The 14,370-nt window shown below is 40.3% G+C and overlaps 1 protein-coding gene across 2 annotated transcripts in view; it reads left to right on the top strand.

The window, feature by feature from the left end:
• The window catches only part of prss12 (serine protease 12), a 78,360-nt gene that overhangs the window by 49,115 nt on the left and 14,875 nt on the right, over positions 1-14,370 (top strand). For both annotated transcript variants that reach the window (XM_060916598.1, XM_060916599.1), the window contains 4 exons: positions 1,794-1,935; positions 7,596-7,798; positions 8,553-8,631; positions 11,288-11,410. In XM_060916598.1, coding sequence (XP_060772581.1) covers positions 1,794-1,935; positions 7,596-7,798; positions 8,553-8,631; positions 11,288-11,410 — 547 coding nt within the window. The remainder of the gene's footprint in view (positions 1-1,793; positions 1,936-7,595; positions 7,799-8,552; positions 8,632-11,287; positions 11,411-14,370) is intronic.

Here is a 14,370-nt window from a genome sequence, read left to right as displayed (position 1 = left end):
GGGACTGCGACCCTGACCAGGCACTTACTAAGAATGTTGTACATGTATACACTCTGACTACTCAGTCGTGCCTGCATGAAAGTAAAAAAACTTCCTGACGCACACCTTTCTATTCAGACAAACAAACAAATAAATAAACCATGCACCTCCTAGTCGTGGGTGGTAAAAGAGAGCAACTGGACTTGCTTGAAGATTCTTGAAGACGTTTCACCTCTCATCCGAAAGGCTTCTTCAGTTCTGTCTGACACAGTTTACTATGACCTGGATGACAGAATCTTCACAGACATACACTACCGTTCAAAAGTTTGGGGTCACCCAAACTATTTTGTGTTTTCCATGAAAAGTCATACTTTTATTTACCACCATAAGTTGTAAAATGAATAGAAAATATAGTCAAGACATTTTTCTGGCCATTTTGAGCATTTAATCGACCCCACAAATGTGATGCTCCAGAAACTCAATCTGCTCAAAGGAAGGTCAGTTTTATAGCTTCTCTAAAGAGCTCAACTGTTTTCAGCTGTGCTAACATGATTGTACAAGGGTTTTCTAATCATCCATTAGCCTTCTGAGGCAATGAGCAAACACATTGTACCATTAGAACACTGGAGTGAGAGTTTGCTGGAAATGGGCCTCTATACACCTATGGAGATATTGCACCAAAAACCAGACATTTGCAGCTAGAATAGTCATTTACCACATTAGCAATGGATAGAGTGGATTTCTGATTAGTTTAAAGTGATCTTCATTGAAAAGAACAGTGCTTTTCTTTCAAAAGTAAGGAAATTTCAAAGTGACCCCAAACTTTTGAACGGTAGTGTACCTCCTAGTCATATGTGTGTTTCATTCATTTACATTTCCTTTAGCATTTGTTTCTCCATAAGAAATTCATATTTGATGACATCTCTAACATCTAGGCAGCAATCGTTAAAGGAATATTTGTGAAAAATATGTCCGGATTTTAAAGGGTTAATAAACTTAAACACTCCACATTGCACATTGGCACACTTTCTTATATATTTAAGCCTTACAACAATAAACGCTTGCATTTCTTTTCACTGATGGAAAATGACTGACATGAGGAAACTGTGGGAAGAACTGAAACCTGGCGCAGGAAGCCAGTGCCCAAGGTTACAGAATTTTCTTTCACGTTTTTTTTTTTCTTTTGGGAAATCAGTCATGAAACCGACTCTGACATCAGGCTTCTGTAAGCTGATATAAACCACTGTGTGTACATTTATATTCAAACCAGATCAGAAGCTAATGGGGAATACATGGTTTTGCTCAGATACTCATGTACTGAAAGATGGAGGTCATGTGAATTAAGTGTGTGTGTGTGTGCGCATTAGTGTGTAATGATTTATGATGGCGGGTTAATTAAAGAGGACGTTCATTAGCCTGCTTCTGAGACCAAGTTGTGAGAACTGGGGTCAGACGGTACATATGGATTTTATAGTCTATGGAGAGTGTGTGTGAGGGCCATGTGTATGAGAAAAGGCAAGCGTTCCATGACTAGAAACCCTAAACTCCCGTTTGACTGCCAGGTGGTTTTCCAATAACCCTTCTGTATTACACCTCTCTCTCTCTCTCTCTCTCTCTCTCTCTCTCTCTCTCTCTCTGTCACTCACTCACACACACATCACATCTCAGGTACTATTGTGGTCTGTCTTTTATTATGTGCATATGGTTTTCTGAGATCCTTTTACAAAAGTCTCTCTCAACCTCATACAACTTCAGAGTGTCTCTTACAGGTCACAGAATCTCAAGTGTGTGTGTGTGTGTGATTATCATCTCAGGTGTACCGGTTCAACTGGTGGGTGGGGAGAATGAGAAAGAAGGCCGAGTTGAAATCCTAGTGTCCGGCCAATGGGGGACGATCTGTGACGATGGATGGACAGATGAGGATGCAGAGGTGGTGTGTAGACAGCTGGGTTACAGGTAACATGCCGAAAAATATCACCGTGAAACACATCTACATGAACTAGGTGTCAATACTGTTTAGCATGCGCTTAGAAAGAATGTATACTTAATACAGGGAAGCATATATACTTTGTATCTATACGGGATAATCTACAGTCAATAAGCGTGCACATTTCTACTAGTCTTTCTACTAGTTTCATGGAAATATTGTAAATATTTCATATGTATGCTAACTCATCGACTGTAGAAACATGAAGCTTCCAGCATGTTGTCACATTTGCAGCAAATTTCGATATATGGCTGACTATATGGCTAGGTAGCTAGCGCGGTTACGCTAACCTTTTCTTGTGGAAACACTCAACGTTTCAGATGTTTTTCATAGAAAAGGCTAACATTTGGTATTCGTGCATGTGTCCAGAAAAGTTCAAAGTCCATATATGACGCTAAATCATATGTGTGGTGAAGCTAGCTGATCTCTTCTGTGAAGGCTGTCAGTCAAGTGTAGACGCGCCTTCTTAATTTGTGGAAAATAAAACGTACAGATATCAGTATAGCTTGAAAACTAACTGTTCATGATGATAAACATGACATGGAATAAAAGGTTGTTTTTCATTGAAACACACTGGAATGGGCGGGGCTAAAACTTGTACTGCAACTGGCCAGCAGGGGCACTAGACCTGTAGTGGTTTCACTTTTTAGGGGACTGTCCATGTTTTCTACAGTCAATGCACTAACCAGTATACACTTAGTATACTAAGTGTAAATACCTAATATCTATTCGAATTAATATACACTTTATATGTTTACAGGCTTCATTTATACTTGTAAATATATACTTAATGGACCATGGGTTTCTGTTGGCTCAGTTTCTTGATTTGTTATATTCTTTGTACACTCACCGGCCACTTTAGTAGGAACTTGTTATTGATTCTAAGATCCCTGCCCTTGGCTGCAGGACTGGAACCCAATGTGTTCTTCTGCTGTTGCATGCTGAGATGCTTTTCTGTTCACCACGGTTGTAAAGAGTGATTATATAAGTTACTATATCCTTCCTGGCAGCTCGAACCAATCTGGCCATTTTCCTCTGACCTCTCTTATCAACAAGGCGTTTGTTTCCACCCACAGAACTGTCACTCACTCAGTGTTTTTTGTTTTTCGCACCATTCTGTGTAAACTCTAGAGACTGTTGTGTGTGAAAACTCCAGGAGATCAGCATTTTCTGAAATACTCAAACCAGTCCATCTGGCTCAAACCAACAGCCATGCCACAGTGAAAGTCACACTTTGAGATCACAATTTTTCCCATTCTGATGTTTGAAATGAACATTCATACATGTCAACCTATACGGAATGTCCGTATTTTATATGGATTTGATTCAATAAACGTAGTATACGGGCGTACAAATAAAGTTATACGGATTCTTTAAAAAAACTTCAATATTTATTTAGAGCTATAATCAATTCCCACGATGATAAAATAGCGCATAACATTTACAAACGTACTGTACACCACAGAAAGCACAGACAGCCAGTAAAGAGTCTTATGAAATCTCACGTTATCTTGTGGTAGCGAGACTTCATTCCACTTTTGATCATGCGCACACCGCATTGCGAGAATCCCGCCAACCGGGGAGTAACATTTTGTTTGAAAAGCGTATTTCCACCTGAGCGACTTTCACTAGCGACTGAAAAGATTCTGAATGGGCACTCCGGCAAGATCAACACAGACACTTGCTGTGACATGCAGCCTCGTGAGGTATTGGTGCAGACTGCTAAAAAAGCTGTCATGGAGTACAATTCAGAATATTAGAGTGACACTTTGTGTTTTTGTCAAACATTGGAGCTTTGTATTCATTCTGAAGGTTTATTGTTATTAATATTGAATAAAAAGTAACTGGGATATATCATTGTTAATTATCATTCAAATTTTAGGTAAATTATTTTAATTTGCATCTTATAAGGATTTTATAAGGGAAATACGGATTTTGGAGGTTGGTTATACAGGTTTGATTGACCAAAGGTTGACATGTATGAACATTAACTGAAGCTCTTGATTTGTATCTGCATGATTTGATGCATTGTGCTGCTGTTAAAGGATTGGCTGATTAGAGAACTGCATCAAACAGCAGGTGGATGGATATATATGCCAATAATAGAAAATTTTCTTGCTGGTATTCTTAGTCCCTGACCTCTTGAACTAGCAGAAGTATATGTTTCTGATCGAGATTCCAAAGCTCTTCGATAAGTCACTCTGGATAAGGGCATCTAATAAATGCTGAAAAATGTAATAACAATAAGCAATTTATCCCTGACGGTATATTTTATATATAAAAGTGCAATAATCCATGCACTTTATATGATCTGAGGTCAGACAAGTAAGTCTGAGGCTGAGTTTACTTTAGTTATGTTTAAATTTACATGCACTCAGGAACACGAGGAGGATATTAATGTTGTTTTATTTTTTCCAAAGATCGCAAAGATTCATGAACACCAAATTTCTTGTGTAAATGCCCATATAAACATTTTACGAATAAATCCGTCTGTATTCAGCTTGATATGGATATGAGGCCCTTTACTTTGCATCTATCTAGCTAGCATGCATTAATAAGTAGCATGCATACACTTAATATGAACCTAAAATGAAAATGTAGTTTCTCGATTGCTCGATAGTGCACTTTTCTGCCCTAACTTCAATTCTGACAGAGAAGGGCCATGAGATACTGTCTTTCTTTCACCCACACACATGGTTTATCGGTTACCCATATGGAAAGCATAAGAATATAAATGTATGAGAAGCTCCATTACATCACTCCCGATTCTCTCCATGTGTGTGAGTGAGAGACACTGACATAGAACAGAGTATTGTATTGCTGTTTTTTTTTTTCTTTCCATGTGAAATGAGGACTTTTACAGACATTAAAGCCAGCATGTGACTGTTCAGTTGTGGCTGCATTTTTATTAAACTCAGATGATTAGAACGGTAAGTCGGATTTACACACACACACACACACACACACACACACACACACACACACACACACACACACACACACACACACACACACACGTTGTCATAATAAGATTTAATCTAATCCCCACGTTCAGACATGCTCCTAATTTAAAACAGTTCTCGCAGACAGTGAACCTGACTGACCTTCTCAGATGGATTGAGATACTGATACACTTTTGTGATGACCCACAACCCTTTCTGCTCTGGTACTACAGTGCGAGGCTCAGGGCTTCCATGTTATTGTTACGGACTTTTCAGGAATGTGTGTGAGAGTGAGTTGAAATGATGAGCTGAAATGATACCAAGCACATGTGTTACAGTGTATTGTATTACCATGATCATGCAAATCGTGTATGAACAGGATGTTCAGATAGATTTCAGATGAGAATTTATTGTTTCCTGATTACTGAGTGGACAGAAAATGTCTTCAGTGATACACACCATTGGTCCTGAGTTCCGTCCCTCAGTGCAGCTCATGATGCCCAGCACTGCTTGTTCTGTTTTCTCCTTGTGCCTTTGTTTTGGTTTGGGTCCAAACCAAACGCACTGCTTGATTATTCTACTGTGTTCACCTGTTATGATTATTCTGTATTATACATATGCACACTCGTGCCTGCCTTTCTTTATCGCACATTACACCATCATTCATACATGATATGTAACATGTTCATCTTTAGAGATGTGATGCATTTTTACCTCCACCAACTTTGTTGGAGGAGGTTATGTTTTCACCTCCGTTTGTTTGTCTGTTCCCAATGTAACTCAAAAAGTGGTTTGGACATGGATTAAAGTTTTCCGTCGTGTGACGGATTTCCATCAACTGAACTCTCCCAAGGCCAAATGTGAGGTTGGTGCTGATCCGAGGAGAATTAAAATGACGGGTGGTTGGGTAGAGATTGGGTTATAACACTGATGTGTTGCAACACCATCAACTATCAGCAGGGTCTATTTAACCTTTTTGTTTTTGAGCCATGCTTTGTGTCGTTCATTTCCTATGTTTGATCATGTTTAAACGTTCGCTGTCTACGGTGCGGCATTAAAAAACATGCGCTGTCAAAATTGGCAAAATACATTCCCATGTGCTTGGCGTGTTTGTGTCTGATCATTTCTGTTTTGTATTAAATTAAATCTTGCCAAAATGACTTAGTTCAAACCTGGACATATAGAAATAAAGCATGTAAAAAAAAAAAACGAAAATAGCTAACAAATCAGCAGACGCCCCAACAATTATTATTTTCGTTAGGCCAATATGTAAGGTATGTTAGAACCGTGCCTTATAGCCTACGTTATATCACAATTTAAAGGACGTTTGAGGAGTTGGAGGCTGCGAGCGCAATGATGTTCCGACATGCGCTAAACTTTATTCCCTGAAAATCATACACCAGCGTTCAATGCCCCAAACAGTCAAAATGTTTAGAAGACTACGGTTAAATAATAATCATAGCCTACTAAGTTAAATTACGTCAAAACATCTGTTTCTGGCCTATGAAATGATGGAGGAAAATGAGAACGAACGCAAAGTAGATAGCAGCCAACTTCACGCGATCTTTTAGGTAACTTAACACTCGTGTTGGCCACAATATTTCTCTTAATAAAATCTTGAATTGTTTTTGAAGTTGTATTCAACACAAAGTAAGGTCAAACCCCAATTTTAATTTAAGCGAAGATCTAAACTTTTTTCTATATTGACGTCGAGCACAGAGGAGCATGTCGTTCTGCTTTCGGTTTCGGCAGCATGGATGCGCTTTACATGAAAGAAGGCACTGATGTGTCTGCCATCGATAAAGGTGTAAAAAACAAGTGGAGGTGGGCTTGGCTGTACGAAATAGGTGAAAACGGAAAGCCATTTAGTTCATGGTGCAAAAAACTAAACATTCCAGGCGCTTGCATTTGTGTGGTTTGCCACAAAAAAATAATATACAGAAGCAATGGAAAGAAAGTGCAATAAATTGAATATATTAATCCGTTAATTAATTGATAATAAAGTTATCAGTTCTAAGTTAACCATTCTCAGAATTTCATCGAAATCCACCCATAACACCCCCCCACCCCCCCCCCCCCCCCCCACCCCCCCGTAAATTTTCAGTCAATTTTTTTTTTGCTTTAATCCATGGGTTTGGATGAAAACTACTTTTTGAGTAGCTTTCATCAAGCAGTGATCATTTGGATGAAATTTGGTGGAAAGGTGGGCCATGGGCCAAGGAACAATTGATTAGATTTTGATCCAAATTTGGTTATGTATGCAGATCCAGGATCCAGATATGTATGCAGAGCCAGGATTTTTTTGTCTTTTCCCAATGTAACTCAAAAAGTAGTGAATGGATTTGGATGTAATTTGGTGGAAAGGTGGGCCATGGGCCAAGGAACAATTGCTTAGATTTTGATGCAAATCCGTATTTGTATGTAGATCCAGGATCCAGATATGTATGCGGAGCCAGGATTTTTTTTTTGTCTGTTCCCAGCATAACTCAAAAAGTAGTGAACAGATTTGGATGAAATTTGGTGGACAGCTTTAGTATTATCCTAGGTCCAAGTGACTTGATTTTGATGTTGATAATATATGGCTTGGCAGAGATATGCACTCTACATTTCTAGTTCATAGTGTGCCCTTCTAGTTCATTCTTTATTTAGTGTCTTTTTTTTCCTTTTGTTGATTCCATCTTTCTCAGTGGTGTGGCCAAAGCTCGTGTCATGGCGTATTTTGGAGAAGGAGACGGGCCTATTCATGTCGACAACGTGAAGTGTACGGGTGCTGAGCGCTCGTTGGCCGACTGCATCAAACAGCCAATAGGAAGCCACAACTGTCGCCATAGCGAAGATGCTGGAGTCATTTGTAACTATGGGCAATGGGATAACAACACCCAGGCCAAAGGTGAAGTGTAATCCATGATTTTACACTTGTTTTGTTAAAATCTGGCAAATCCAACATGTGTATCCCAGACCCGAAATTCATTCAGACAAGTGATATGAATCACTGTATGGTCTGTTTAGTAGCTGATTAATCAGCTAAGTAGTGATACTTATGTGAACACTCAAGATATTTACATGAACGTCAAAACATCGCGGTATAAACACACAAAAAAAATATAGCTATCATTAATTTGGTGCATTTGTACTAAAACATTTCTACAAAGAATGCTACCTTGACATGATTTCTAGCGTTTAGGATACATAACATTAATATGAAGCTGTAAAACTCAGTTTATTCAATTTTATTACTGAAATGCGAATCGTTTTAACATCTGGACAAACAGAGTAATTACTGACAGAATGAGAAGGTGGACAGCAGGAAAATCTGAGGTTGTGGTTCTCCCAGGAATTCTTGCCCCCCTTGTCCCCCCTCCCCCACATATATATATATGAAGGATGTGTGGTTTATTTAAATAAAGCTCTAATAATTCAATAAAACGTACCAAAACAGACTGCTTTTGCCTTAACTTACACACCCACACACACCTGACACACACATGCCCAATCTGTGTAGAGTTCATATAGATCATCCACATGTCTCACACGTGTGCATACACATACCAGCACACAAACACAGAACCATCCACACCTCCCCTCCTTAGAGTGTGTGTGTGTGTGTGTGTGTGTTTATATATTTATTTGTATGTGTGTTGCAGATGTCGCAAGCTCTGTGTGTGGTCTGAGGCCCGCACACACTCGGAGGAAGAGGATCATTGGTGGACAGAACTCGCTCCGGTAAGCAAAGGAGAGGAGTGAGACAGAGAGAGAGAAGTAGAGAGACAGAGAGATGAAAGGGAGCAAAAGCTAGAGAAAACAGGAGGGAGAAAAAAGAGAAAGAGGAATGAGAGAAGAAGAGAGACAGACAGGGAGATAGAAAGATGAGAGGGAGAGGGAATGAGAAAGAGTGGGAGAGAGAGGAAGAGGGATAGGAAAAGATGAGTGAAGACAAAGATGAGAGAGAAGAGAAGAATGAAATGAAAGGAAGAGATGAGGGGAGAGAGATGACAGAGGGTGAGAAAGACATTGAAAGAGATAAGCAAGAGAGAGGAATGAGGTGAGAGAGCGCAAGAAAAAGAAAGGGATGAGAAGGAGAGAGAACTGGATGAAAGAGGAGGAGATGAGGGAGACAAGGTAAGGGTGAGACAGAGAGAGAGGGATGAGATGAAAGATGAGCTGGAGAGAGATGAGAGAGAGGAATGAAATGAAAGAGGAAGGGATGAGGAAGAGAAAGACATGGAAAGAGATAAGCAAGAGAGAGAGAGGAATGAGATGAAAGAGGAGGAGATAAGGGAGAGAGAGACGGAGAGAGAAAAAGGCAGAGAGAGATTAGTGAGAGAGATAGGGATGAAAAGGGAGAGAAAGCTGTATGAAAGAGGAAGAGATTAGTGAGGGAGAGGGATGAAAGAGGGAGAAAGGGTAAGACAGAGAGATGGAGAAAAGGATGACTGAGGAATGAGAGGGCGAAAGAGAGAGGGAGTCAGAGTGGATGTTAATATCCATCAGTCTCATCTCATCTCATTATCTCTAGCCGCTTTATCCTGTTCTACAGGGTCGCAGGCAAGCTGGAGCCTATCCCAGCTGACTACGGGCGAAAGGCGGGGTACACCCTGGACAAGTTGCCAGGTCATCACAAGGCTGACACATAGACACAGACAACCATTCACACTCACATTCACACCTACGGTCAATTTAGAGTCACCAGTTAACCTAACCTGCATGTCTTTGGACTGTGGGGGAAACCGGAGCACCCGGAGGAAACCCACGCGGACACGGGGAGAACATGCAAACTCCGCACAGAAAGGCCCTCGCCGGCCACGGGGCTCAAACCCGGACCTTCTTGCTGTGAGGCGACAGTGCTAACCACTACAGCACCGTACCACCCTAATATCCACCAGTATGAAGCATAATTCAAATAATAATATACAATATTTAAATATTCAAACACAATATACATAATGCTGCTGCTAATAATAATAATAACAATAATAATAACTAGAGGTACTGTGCCAAGGGCACAGTGGTATCCCATTTCCACACCTGAGGCCTTGGGACAAAGGTCAAGGTCACAGAACTGAGAGAAATGAGGCCACTTGTCTGGAATCTGATGACAAAGGGAAGAGGATATAATACTTCCATGGTTAATAATATTAACTAAGTTCCTATCTTTCATCAATTTCTTGATGCAGGTCATTGTAAAAATTTGCAGGTCATTGATTTGACCTGTATCATTCCAGGGCAAAACCAGTGGTGCCAAATGAAAGGCCACATATCCATGATTAATAGTAACTAAGGGCCTATCTTGCACCCTTTTCTAGTTATAGACTATTGAATGGTTAATATTAACTAAAGTCCTATCTTCTACCAATTTCTTGATACAGCCCATTTAAAATATGCAGATCATTGATCTGACCTGTCAAGGTCACTCCAGGGCAAAACCAATGTTCACAAATGAAAGCCCATATATGATTTTCTATTCATGATCAATAGTAACTATGGGCCTATCTCGCACCGTTTTCATAATACAAGCCATTGAAAATATGCAGGCCATTGATTTGATTTGACCTTTCTAGATCAAACTTTGGTGCCAAAAGAAAGTCCATATATGAGTTCTTATTCATGATTAATAGTAACTATGGACCTATCTTGCTCTGTTTTTGAGATCTAGGCCATTGAAAATATGTGATCTAATATTGACCAAGGTCAATAGGTCAAAACTATAACTATTCATTAAAACATGTTTTTCTATGGCAAAGGAGCAAGGCTAGCTCAAAGACCATGAAAAATAGACATAACTCTGACTTTTTGCTATAGAGTCACCTAATTGACAAGTTCAAGGTCACGTAACTCAGTGAAAACAGGCCAAATCGCTTAACCGATGCAAACTATTTTGTAGCCCCACCAAATAGGTTTTCCATACCCAGTTTGGTGAAAAATGAGGAAGGAGTAGCGATTTAACGCATTAGTGACCTTTAACCTAATTCTGGCAAAGGGTCAAGGTCAGAGGTCAAATGAGTGCAAACAAGTATTAAGGTATAAAGGCCATGGAAGATGGCATGAAAGAATTTTGTCTAGTTTGTCCTGGGACTGTACCAGGTGGTCCCATTCATAACCGTTCCTGAAAAATTTATGACGTCATAAAATGTCGTCATGACGTCATGTGACGTCATGCATGATATGGAGATCACAGATGGTCACTGCCTATTTGCACACCAAGTTTCATCCAGATATCTTGAAAACTGAGCAAGAAATGACCCTTGTCTAACTACTACTACGATGTGTATACTAAACCCAAGCAATTTCAAGATCCCATTTCCACTGAAGTGGAAATGGGATGATGATAATAATAAGAGTGATGATGATGATGATGATGATGATGTGTGGTGTGGTGTAGGGGCGGGTGGCCGTGGCAGGTGGCAGTGCGACTGCGTGGTTCTCAGTCAGACGGCCGACTGGTGTGTGGAGCCACTCTGATCAGCAACTGCTGGGTGCTAACTTCGGCACACTGCTTTAAGAGGTACACACACACACACACACACACACACACCATTAGCTGTGTGTTATGGTCTTATAGCACCCATGAAAGCCTCTCGAACATTTACTCCAACATTAATGTTAAAGAAGAGACACTGGGGAGGAAACGATTCTACTTGCTATAACGTCCATGATAACAGGAACATATTTCATAGATGTAACACAACATTAAACGTAACTGGAAATGGATAAAAAGTACAGCATGCTGTTTCAACACATGAAGACATCTGAGGTAAAATTAGAGCCCCAGGCAGCAGAGTGTAAACATAACACTGTGGAAGTGTAACTGTAGCTCTTGTTGTAAGCGCAGCTCTACTTGGCTTGCAACCTGACTGATGGTTTAAACACACACACACAACTTCCTATTTGATATTGTATGCGTTTCAGTCGTTTGAGAACACAACAGACCAATTTATCATTGTCACTTAGACTCACGCTATCACACTTCTCTCTCTCTCTCTCTCTCACACCACAAGCAGTATACTTCAGCTATTAAAGGAATATTCCAGCATTATTCACCACAATCTTTATCTGCTGCCTCTGTCGTGTACTTGTGAGTACCACGAACAAGTATTTTGACACTTTTCCAGGTAGTCACAAAAGAACGTAAAACCGTTTTTCCTTGAATGTGACACTAATGGAAGTCTAAGGGTAGCTGTTGAATTGTATCTATAAATATTTAAAATGGTTGACTGTATAACTCCAGATGTTTAGGTTTAAGCCTGAGATGGACAAAAGTTTAAGTTAAAGCTGTTTTATCAAAATTTCAATCCTGGTGCATTGGGTCATTCACCATTTCCTACGCGGAAGTAACTAAAAATGCATGAACAACTTGAACAAAGGCATCCAAGGCTCAGTAATGCACATTAACTAATAACAAGACTTCGTAAAGCAACAAAAACACGAGGCTTAAAGTCAGCAAGAACTAATATAAAACAGCCGGATGCAATTCGAGTGGCACTCAAATGACAAGCAGGGGTGGAGACGGAACTAGGAAGTGAAAACCAAGAGGACATGGCTATATAAAAAACACAACAGGCTAAACACAAACACCGAAGGAGTGGGAATTTGTGACACTAACATCATCTCTAAGATTCAAATCTTATGACCATTTATATTTTATAATCTACTGAAGAATGAATCAAAAATCCGCGCTTTGCATAGCTGTGTATCGACAAAGTTTAACACCTGCCCTTAGACTTCCACTGTAAGTGAATTTTAGCCAGCATGTTTTCTGTTCTTTTTTAATTTTGTAAACAGAAACCTGTTGAAACCTGTTTATCTTAATCACATATACCGTACACAAGAGACGAAATTAGGTTGAAAAAATGGTGGCGTATTCCTTTAATGTCTACTATTTTCAGTAGATTTATTAGGTCTTTTATAAGGATGATACAACCTGAAATATATAGTTGAAGACGGTTGAAGTTTTTAAAAACCTTCCTGTTGTTGCCCATCCGTTTCAAGATTCAACATGTTGTGCGTTTTGAGATGTTTTTCTGCTCACCACGGTTGTAAAGAGTGATTATTTGAGTTACTGTATCATTCCTGGCAGCCGTAATCTGCCAGTCTGGTTCTCTCAGATCAACAATGTCTTACCTCTCTGCCTCTTCCCAATGGAGCACTTGCATGTGACGTCACAGCCGATCCAGATTGTGACAGACGCCATCTTGTCGGTCAAACGCCATATTCCGCCTTCTACTTCTACTTCTGGTTCTACTTCTGCTTTTACTTCTACCTTTTCTTCTGGAAAACCCTACTATATACAATTCTACTACAACGGCTGCGGCTACAAGCTCTCCCTACCTGTGCACGTTTTTTATGTTTTTTGTGTGTATTTTTGCATGTTGTTTGTCTGTACCGGACTTCAATATCCACTACAACCGTATGGACTTACTGGACATTGGTTTCCAGCAGAAAATGACAGTTTGTAGCGATTTCCATCGCATGCACAACATTCCGGACGAGAAAAAAAAAAAACATTCCGGACGAGATAGCGAGACCAGCGGGGTCTCCGTGGATTGTTATCGGAAGCAAAGCGAAGGAGGCGGTGCCGGGAGCGGAAGCAAAAGCGAGGCTGCAGAGCCGGCCTGTTGACTAAGCTCAGAAAACAGCCACTCAAATCTCCACTGCCAAGCCTCTACCTCTCCAACGCCAGATCCATGTAAACAAGACGGACGATTTGGAATTACCTTATTCTATTCTATAATTGGCTGGTCAGTGCTATACTCAATACTTAAGTGACTTACCCATCCAATGAGGATTCTTGTTTACAAGATGCCACATCTGAGTCGCTGACAAATCCTGAATTTCTGTAGAGATAACTGTCCAGAGATTTATAGGCACGCAGTGCTTCACCACTGAACAGCGAGGGAAAGTTAATGAGGTAATTATACACGTCCGGGTATTCCGCTGGCAGTTCAAAATCCGGTCGTGAAAACTCCGTCCGGTAAACCATAAGGGTCACAAATCTGTAGATCGTTTATTTTAGACATATATCTAGTTATCTGTTCATTAGAAAAATGAGCCGTGTAGTCCGTCGGTTGAAATTGATCCATTCTGTACATGAGTGCAGCAGTATTCAGCGGTATTTTTGACCGACAAAATGGCGGTTGTGTACTTTCCGGTCACGTGACTGCAAGATCTCTATTGCCTCTCGGTTGGATGTTTTTTGTTTTCCGCACCATTCTGGGTAAACGCTAATTGACTGCTGTGCGTGAAAATCCCAGGAGATTTCGGAAAAAGTCAAACCAGCGCCAACAACCCTTGCCACGGTTAAGCTCACAGAGATCACAATGCTTCTTCATTCTGATGCTTGATGTGAACATTAACTAAAGCTCTTGACCTGTCTCTGCACTGCGCTGCTGCGACATGATTGGATGAAAGGATAGTTGCATGAATGTGCATGAGTGCAGGTGTTCTTAATAAAGAGTCCAGTGAGTG

Source organism: Neoarius graeffei, chromosome 3, assembly GCF_027579695.1.
Source record: "Neoarius graeffei isolate fNeoGra1 chromosome 3, fNeoGra1.pri, whole genome shotgun sequence".
In the NCBI taxonomy this organism is placed as follows: Eukaryota; Metazoa; Chordata; class Actinopteri; order Siluriformes; family Ariidae; genus Neoarius; species Neoarius graeffei.
The sequence above is the reverse complement of the archived record's forward strand: the minus strand, read 5'-3'. Positions and strand labels throughout refer to the sequence as shown.